General features: G+C 39.0%; 1 protein-coding gene across 1 annotated transcript; it reads right to left on the bottom strand.

Moving 5' to 3' along the window:
* Positions 1–435: 435 nt before the first annotated feature.
* LOC115918722 (cell death protein 3-like) lies at positions 436–8,974 on the bottom strand. The gene is made up of 8 exons (XM_030987941.1): positions 8,570–8,974; positions 6,781–7,054; positions 4,772–4,887; positions 4,294–4,476; positions 3,478–3,718; positions 2,774–3,064; positions 2,214–2,323; positions 436–1,968 (listed from the first exon to the last, which is right to left on the bottom strand). Exons 1-8 carry the CDS (start codon positions 8,636–8,638, stop codon positions 1,828–1,830), a joined length of 1,425 nt encoding a protein of 474 aa, XP_030843801.1. The 5' UTR covers positions 8,639–8,974; the 3' UTR covers positions 436–1,827.

Below are 8,974 nucleotides of genomic sequence, written 5' to 3' on the forward strand. Positions count from 1 at the left end.
AGAAAGGGGAACAATGTTACGTACAATAATGCACGTAGTCCTCAACATTACTAACATAATTTGTTATAACAAATGGATTATAACCAAGGAGATATGACAGCTATAACTACAGCTACAGCTATAATTTTGATTTTGTAATGTAACATACCATACTGTATAATTGTGTACTGAATAATATTGTGTACTTGTGGTGCTGTCGTCCCGGCTTTATTTCGTGTAAGGATATTGCTTCACTTAATGGCTGCTGGGACAACGGCACCACTGCGCCTAGAAACAATGTATTAGGCGCGTTATAAATGTGATTTATTATTATTATTATTATTATTATTATTATAACATGAGTTGTACAATCAATAAAAGATGATTTACATGCGCGATTATCACCAATAACATTAAATAGTATACCCTGTGTAGAAACGGGAAATATGAGCGATTATTGCAAATACTGTAACATTAAATGGTATACCGTATGTAGAAACGGAAAAAATATTTAGTATAGAAATATACATAGTCCTTGACATTAATAATAAATAATTTCTTACAAACGGACTTTAACTGTGGAGATATATCACAGCTATAACAGATACAGGCAGAGAACCATTATTGTAATAGGGGTAATTATATATAAGTTAATACTTTAAAGTCAACTCGTCCACATAAATGCATTTGTGACAGTTTGAGCCTTTGAGGGGTGAACGGAGAAGAAAGATTGATGGAAAGTGGAAAGAGAGACACTTCCATTCAATTTCTTTCTTTCATGAAATCTTTGAACATATCGAGAAATTAAGTATGAAACAGTACCCTGTAAAGCAAGCGGCTACAGGTTTACGGGTGAACCCATAGCACAAATAACAAATTTACAAAATAGTGATAAAAAAGAACTTGGAAAAAAAACCAAATCCATAACCCAACACAAATATCATTAGTTTCATACAACAAAGCACAAAACATCATACAGCGTAGAAAATTGTATTAATCATGATAATGATCAACATATACTTATATGTTTAGAATATATCAGAATGGAAAAGATGCCTATAACTTTCAAATTAAATTATCATTTATTTATGCTTCATTCGTCATTCGACTCTCCAAAAGCATTATGCTTTCCAGCTGTGCATGGGGTTATACTTTCAGTTTTAGTTTGTTCGTTTTTCTTTTATATTTTTGTGATAGTGCCGTCTTAAGATTGCCCATTTTCAGAGCCGTCGATTATAGGAGTGAGTTCTTTCATCTCATTTCGACCTTTACCTTTATTTTTTAGATATAACTGTTCGCCATTTATTTCGGGAGGGGCACGTCCCCCATCCCCTGTAGCTACGACAATGTCATTTGTTTCAAGATGAACACGGTAATTTTGTTATAGTTACATCGTGGCAGTTGAGCGTAGACGAGTTATCAAGCAAGAGCCTCAGAATTACTAGAAACAAATATATATCTGTAAAGATCTTAGGCACATCGTTGGGTCGGTGTATTGAGCGCCATATAAAAAAACGGATTATTATTATTATTATATATTTCCAAATCAGCACTGAAACACCATTTGTCATTTTGTTTCAAGAGAAACACGGTTATTTGTTTTATCTCCTGTAAATGCCCATTGTACACAAGGCGTCATTTCGATTGGGTTATTTCCTGCGCCAATCTAGCCGCAATGACGGCAATTAGCGCATACGCCAGTATTGCAAGTCAATTATTTGCAATGTTCATATTTATTTCACTTATGTTTGATTTTACTCTCACACAAAGGTCGCACCAATCTCTGACCTGACGCAGCTCTACGTCAGCAGCCTCGTGTGCAAGTTTAAAAAGGATGACGCTGCTATGTTATGGATACTTGGGCAGAAAGTAAAATCGTCTTCGCATCCCTTGACACTCGTATGCGGGAGTCTGACGCACCTCAAAAGGACGATTCGTCACCTCATCCGAGAACTGTGACCGGTAGCTCTCGGTCACAAGGCAGGTCACCTGTATATAGATGAATAGATAGATAGATAGAAAGATAGACAGATTTACATATTAATATATATTTACGTAGATAGATAGATAAACAGACAGACACAAAGGCAGATGAGTAGATATATGAATAGAGAGACATACATCCATACATACATACAGATTGATAGGTAGACAGATAGACAGATAGATCAATAGATAGAAAGACAGATATCACGAATTAATAAAACAAACACCGTTGCAACAATGTGTCTCACCTTCCTCATTAGTTCATTAAGATCATCTTCGTGTGCATGCGCTAGAAAGACCTCTGAGATGGCTTGAATAAACCATGACCCTTCCCTCCGCATCCGGATTGAGTAGTACCCTAGAAGAAAAACATAACGGGGTTTTTAAACACAGAACGATTCGCATGGCAACGTGTAAGAATGCACTTTTTTCAAAACGGGAAAACCACAGTTATATTTTTACAAAGTTTAACGACCAGTTAGGGCTCATTTCCTTGTCGTTTTCTCTTATATGGGATTTTCACCTCGCAAGATTCCGGACTTGCTTACTTACAAGCATACACATAATTGCTAAGCAGTCAGGAAAACAAACCAACCAACTAACCCTCAACATTGGTCCTGGGGGGGGGGGGGGTCGTGGGGGAGGGTTCCGTGCTTGGTTTTGGGAGGAGTTTCATGACTTTCGTTATTTTCGTTATACTCGTTATCCGGTAACCTATAATTATAATGCCAGGTAAAGCTTTTTGAGGCTGATTTTGTCCATTCTAGCTTAATATACACAAACTATTATACCAACTGTAACGTCGTACCGTTCGAGGTTGCATTGGCCACAAATATATCAGAGTTATTAGGCAGCTCTCCACCCCCATCAACATCCAAGTCGACTGTACCGAAAGGACTGTCCAGGGAATCCAGCTCGATGGTAGGTGACGGAGTCGGAGTGACCCGTGGTACGAAATCCACTTCGAAAGGTTGTTCCTTGCTCCGCAGTGGTTGTGTCGCTGATACGTAGTCCATCTCGAAGGGAGGTTCTTCGTCCTGGACCTCTGTCGTTGACTTCCCGATGGCGTCAAGCTCATCAGCATTACGAGTAAATGCATCTAGAATATGGTAATAGGAGCATAATTATAAAGAAAGTGGAATTGTCTATCATTCCCGGAATGGTAGACTAAAATTTGTTTCTCTTGTTCCAAACAACCGAATAGAGAGCGAAAACTACTTGGGATGAATTTTTCAATTCTTGTGTCCTCTTGAAACAAGTTCGATCATCCAGGAGCAAAAGCATTTTGAATTTCAACCAATTATAATATGTACTTTGAATATGATCTTGTGTCTCATTTTATGTGCACAGTACATTATATCAATTCGCTGTGGTTATACGTTATTATATAACTATTCAATATCTTTAGTTCCATACTATATCAACTGTAACAGAAAACCGAAAATCCGAGGAAATATATATATATATATATATATTGAAATCTTCAATGAACAACATTGTCTTGAAACCTACTTCCTCTGCAAGCTTGGATGAAAATAAGCTTCGGTTTCCCAAGAAGAGCTTTACATCTTCGACCAGTAAGCTTGGCCTTAATCTCGTCTCTGGTGACGATACGATGGTCTGCAGGGCGTGCATCCGTACCCGAGACGCCTTCCCAATTGCCATGACTCATGAAGAACAAGCAGAATGAACTGTGAGCGTCGCCCTCTGCGTTGATCCGATTAACAGTCTCGTCAAGTGTACTGAGAATCTCCTACACAATGATACATTTGGAGACACAGTGTAAACACACTCAACCACAAAGGCACTATTGTACACGAGGAATTGAATATCGAGTCTATTTCATTGTTAATAATTCTGAGCGATCATGAATGCAAACATTACAAAATTGAATTGAAAACTTGTACCAACACTCCAACAGGTACAGCAAACATAACACACCTCCACTTTTATTTACACGGGTTCAGAGGAAGGATGGGGGAATCAGTGTTGAAACACATGACTGTTGTCAGTATTCAAAGGTAATCAGGGACATACTTTCTGAATGCTAGCAGGTCTACTGAAAGAAACACAATTGTTGCATTATTCTCTCATTCTCCAGACTCAATGCAGTTATCAGTAACGGGCATGACGGAGGGGTGGGCCTGTGGGGGGGGGGGGGGGGGGGGGGGGGGGGGGGGGCACAGCTCCCCAAGAAAGCCTGCCGAATCAGGGTTGGAACCAAGTAATCCGAAGCCAAATCACGTCATCACAACGCATGGTCGACCACAACATGATTGACTACTAAGCTGGTCAAAAATTAAAATCAAAAAATATATTCCTACTTACCACCCTGGAGAGATTTTGATGAACCAGTGGTTCGAAGCCGAGCTGAGAAAATACATGTTTGACGTTCTGGAGATCGACATCTGACCCTCGCCTCAACTTCGACCTATCAGGCAGGTAGGGAAAGTGGCTGTTGTTTAAGATGTAGACGAGTCCTTTTCTTGGTGATTCCCATGTGACGTATGTCTGTATAATCAGGGTTAGTGGAAAAAGGAGGACTTGGATGAAGAAACGATCATGGATAATTCTGCAATAAAATTAGTGTAGTCCAATCTAATTTAGAGATTACTAAATAAGCATGGATGAAGATTACGACTGCAAAAAGTGTTCTATAGCCCCCATCCCTCCATACACAGAACGTTATTTGTTGTTATGATTTTTTTTCCTTTTCATTGCATAAAACCCCTGTTTCATGATTCGATACAATCCATCGAAAGATTGAAGTAATATTTGAATATATCTGCCATAAAAGTATACTTACAGATCTGGGATCGAGCAGCGCCTGATCAGGGTGGGCGGGAGGGATCAGAACAGAAGTGTACAAGCCATCTACATCAGGTTCTATGCCATACTGAAATACTGCTGGTGCTCCCCCGACTAAAATTAAAATATATGATTATAATAATAATAATAGTAATAGTTGAATTACAAATGGTTTTTTAATAAAAAGTGCACTAACTTAATCGATAACAAACGGCGTAAAACATGAAACCAAATATTTCTTCATAAAATAGACATGGTAGGATTATTACGTTAGAACAGGAAAACCTATTTATCACAAATTAGGCTTGAAAGGGAAGTAGAAAAGGAAAAGTTGGGGTATCAAAGTAAATGTTACAGATTACGAAAAGAGTTTGAGGAGATAACATACTGTATTGAAAGTGTGGCGGTAACAAATTTAAATCGTAATACCGAACGTAAAAAAAAGAGCGTCAAAGGTGACCATTAATTATTGTAACGCTTTGAGTCGTGGCAAAATCAGGTTTCGTGAAAAGATTATGTATGTAACATCATCATCTTATTTTCAAGAAGCAAGCTATTTCTACTTTCGATAAAAGTTGATCCGGGATCGTCATACATACATGTAGGGCGAGGGGGGGGGGGGGGGGGAGGTTGTACCTAGAATAAATTTATTTTCTAGAGAATATTATTTCTGGGGGTGGAAGGGGGTAGCAGCAATTTTTCTTTCCCATTGTTTTGTATTTGGATCTATTACTATTAGAAAAGTTCATTCACATGGTAAATGAATACTTGGTGTTACAAAACACAAGCATAATCATTATTACACAAGTGAAAAAATAGCTTGAAAGATTTATTTGTTTTCCAGAGATTTGGTCGGATCACTGTATTTTATAGTTATTTATTAATTTCAAATTCGTTCTTATGTACCTTCCGTTTGTCATGTCTGTCTAAGGGTGGGGTCGTGTCCGTGCCATGACCCCAAGACACAACCGTCTTAAAATTAAAATCTCTTTTCGGGCAAAGGCATTACCCCCCCCCCCCCCCCCCCCCCCCCACTGAGCGAATTTTTGGCCGGCGCGTTTTTCGGGAGCAAAAAAAAAAAAAAAAATTAAAAAAAAAAAAAAATTGAGGATCAAAAAAAAAAAATGTGCTCACTACCCCCCCCCCCCCCCCCCCACTGAACGAATTTTTGGCCGGTGCGATTTTCAAATTTTCGGGAGCAAAAAAAAATAAAGTTGGGCCCCCTCCCCTAAGAAATCCTGGATCCGCGCCTGACTTGGCTGATTGGGTGATGGTGATTGGATGATCTGCTGATATGCTGGAGGTGGCGATCTGGGTTCATGTTGATATGCCGGAGGTGGTGATCTGGGTTCATGAGGGGCCGGTGGGTTCGGCTCAGACATGAAGCCCTGCTTGGCTAGCATTTTCATCAAGGCTTCTTTTGTAATGAAATGTACCAATATAACGAGATCAATTTAAATGAAAGAGAAATTTAGTGAAAGAGAGAGTAAGAAAGATATAATTATAGAGAATGAAAAAGAGAGGGAGAGAGAGAGAAATAGAGAGTGTAAGAAAGACAGAAAAAGAGTCCAGTTGGAACAGAAGATAAAACAACATGTTTTCCAAATTACATTGAAGCCTTATCAGCAATGGATGCGATATTTCTCTTTCATATAGTTCCAGATTACGTGAGCACATAATAGTTAGTTATACATCAATTTTTTTGTTGAAAAATATTCCTACATCTTTTGCGATGACACTTGACTTGTCTGTGGGAATGACGTTAATCAAATCACATCAGAGAGTAAATACATTTGTAACTTCAAATTAAACACAATTAATCAACATGAAAATAGTGAATTCGGTTGAGCCCCTGAAAAGAATAAGAAATGATGAGAGAGGGACAGGGAAGAGAGGGGGAGAGGGGGAGGGAGAGAAAGAGAGAGAGAGAGAGAGGGGGGAAGAGGGAGGGAGAGAAAGAGAGAGAGAGAGAGAGAGAGAGAGAGAAAAAGAGAGAGAGACTCTTACGGTTAATGTCTTCACTCCGTGAGGCGAGTGCTATCTGTCCACGGTCCTCTGTGGTAACCATGGGAACACCTCCTACCACGCCTTTCTCTCTCAAAGCGTGGAGGACGGCGTTGGCGGCCTCGTTCACGCCGTCTTCTTTCCTGTCAAAGTGCCTGATTTTCTCCGATGTTCCCGTGATCACATCGGTGGCGGTGACGTCGTAAACCCAGGGTTCGGACGGGTGATGAAAGCGACCATGAACCAGTATCTTGAATCTTCGACCCTCCCTCGTTACCTGCAAGCCGCATGGGAACAGGTAAGAAGTGGAGGGAAATAAAGCAAGAGAAATTGTGCCGATATCCTAATGTGTGTAGCGGATTACACACCGAAACAGTTAACGCCTCCATGCTTTCGAAATAACTGCTCTGGATTTACTATATTATCTCGATGTCCCTTGATGTACTGTATAATAGTGCATAATGGCAAGCCAAAGTTCAAATACCAAGGGCCTAGTTCATGCACTTGGGTCGAGAGGGGTAAATTTTAGGAATTGGTAATGGCATGTCGGGAATCGAATTCACACCATTCATATGTAATCAACGTGCTCGAACCACTTGACTACAATCTCTGTGAAAAGGGTGGTGGAGTAGGCCTATATAATACTGATATGTTAAAGATAGTACAGTATGTCCCATTTGCAGCCAGCATCAAATTCTGTAGAATTTTGCAGGAATATGAATATGTCATGTTTATAATCATATCTGTAAAATTTAAACGTTATAGCAGTGTCCTATTATTCAAATTAGCTTTCTAAACTTCACTGTCAGACACTAATGAGTGAGTAGCTGACTTCAGATTGTTCTTTGTTTATAACATACATAAATTGAGCTGTAACAGGTACATGAACATTTGTTTACATCATTAACCCACTTCTTGTAATAGCCAAAATTAAACTGAAATTACTAAAGTCGATTCGACAACTTACATGTACTAATACTCATTATTTTCCCACTTAAAGACATTTTCAAGCCCTTTCGTTTTTTAGGGAAGTTGTAAATTAGTATTATCTTTCAATATAATGTCGTTGGAATTTAACCTTTTTATTTTTTGGCCTGCAAATGGAACATAGTACCTTTAAAGGAATTGGGTATCTTTGTCTCAGATTCTGAAAGAAAATTATGGATTTAGCTCATACTGCAATTATATACCTTAGGGTCAGTCAGGAATCCCATGACATTTACAAGCCGATCGCCCGCCTGAATATCAAGATATTTATGAATTTAAATTGAAATTACATTTGTTTTCGAATACTACAGTCTATTGGGGCAAATGATAGTTTTACTTTTTTGAGGCACTTTATTATTATTATTTGAAGCGCAATTTAGGGTTTCAATATTACACCATAACACAAACGCCGATAGCACGTAGGGCCATGCATTAACATTGTTAAACGAGAGAAAGAGGCAGAGAGGGAGAGAAGCAGGAAAGAATAATTTATTTTATTTTTAAAAGACCCTGCAGTACACCCGTCTGAACACACTTTATACAACTGCAGATAGCATGTTTTATGCCATAGGCCCATTTGTCAACCTGTTGTTCTATTACTCCTAAATTCTTCTAAAGATCTGGGTGTCGTTTGTTTTCCATAGCTGCAATATCGACCAGTATCAAGAATCAGACTTGCCAAAATATTATGAACACAGCAAGAGTTTAAATACCATTCCATTGTGCTCTCCATTTTGTTCCTCTCTCTCTATCTCTCTCTCTCCCTCTCTCTCCCTCTCTCTCTCCTCCCTACTATGTTTCTTACCTCGAATTCGTCGTTTGTCGCCTTGTCGACCACATTAATGATGTTCACGAGGCCCTTTAAAAATGACATCCTTCCGTTAAGCAAACTCTTATGGGATGCACGATTCCAGGTTTAAATAAGAAGCGATGCTAATGTTATGCTGATACCCACTGTGTAGACAAGATACGAGATGTGTATTCTCGATGAGGCTTTGTATGTTATTACCTAGACCTAAAAGCAGTCTACGTCATTCGGTGATTATGTTCGACCGGGTACTATGTTTATCTTCACTGAAAATAAGCCCGTCAAGAGTCAAAATATTCTTTATAACTCCTCTAACCGGATGGATTTTTTTCTTCTTCTTTCGAGATGTTGTCTGTCTTGATAATCGCGAGTGCTCTAGAAAGCTATACTGATGTAGCGGTC

The sequence above is a fragment of the Strongylocentrotus purpuratus genome, unplaced genomic scaffold (assembly GCF_000002235.5).
Source record: "Strongylocentrotus purpuratus isolate Spur 01 unplaced genomic scaffold, Spur_5.0 spur5_contig_839, whole genome shotgun sequence".
Lineage (NCBI taxonomy): Eukaryota > Metazoa > Echinodermata > Echinoidea > Camarodonta > Strongylocentrotidae > Strongylocentrotus > Strongylocentrotus purpuratus.

Coding starts and splice junctions, on each gene's coding strand:
- LOC115918722 (XM_030987941.1), bottom strand. CDS start 8,638: ATGTCATTTTTAAAGGGCCTCGTGAACATCATTAATGTGGTCGACAAG. Junction 3,719..4,293: donor ATCAAAATCTCTCCAGGGTG/GTAAGTAGGAAT, acceptor ATCATTGTGTAG/GAGATTCTCAGTACACTTGA. Junction 3,065..3,477: donor CATCCAAGCTTGCAGAGGAA/GTAGGTTTCAAG, acceptor ACCATATTCTAG/ATGCATTTACTCGTAATGCT.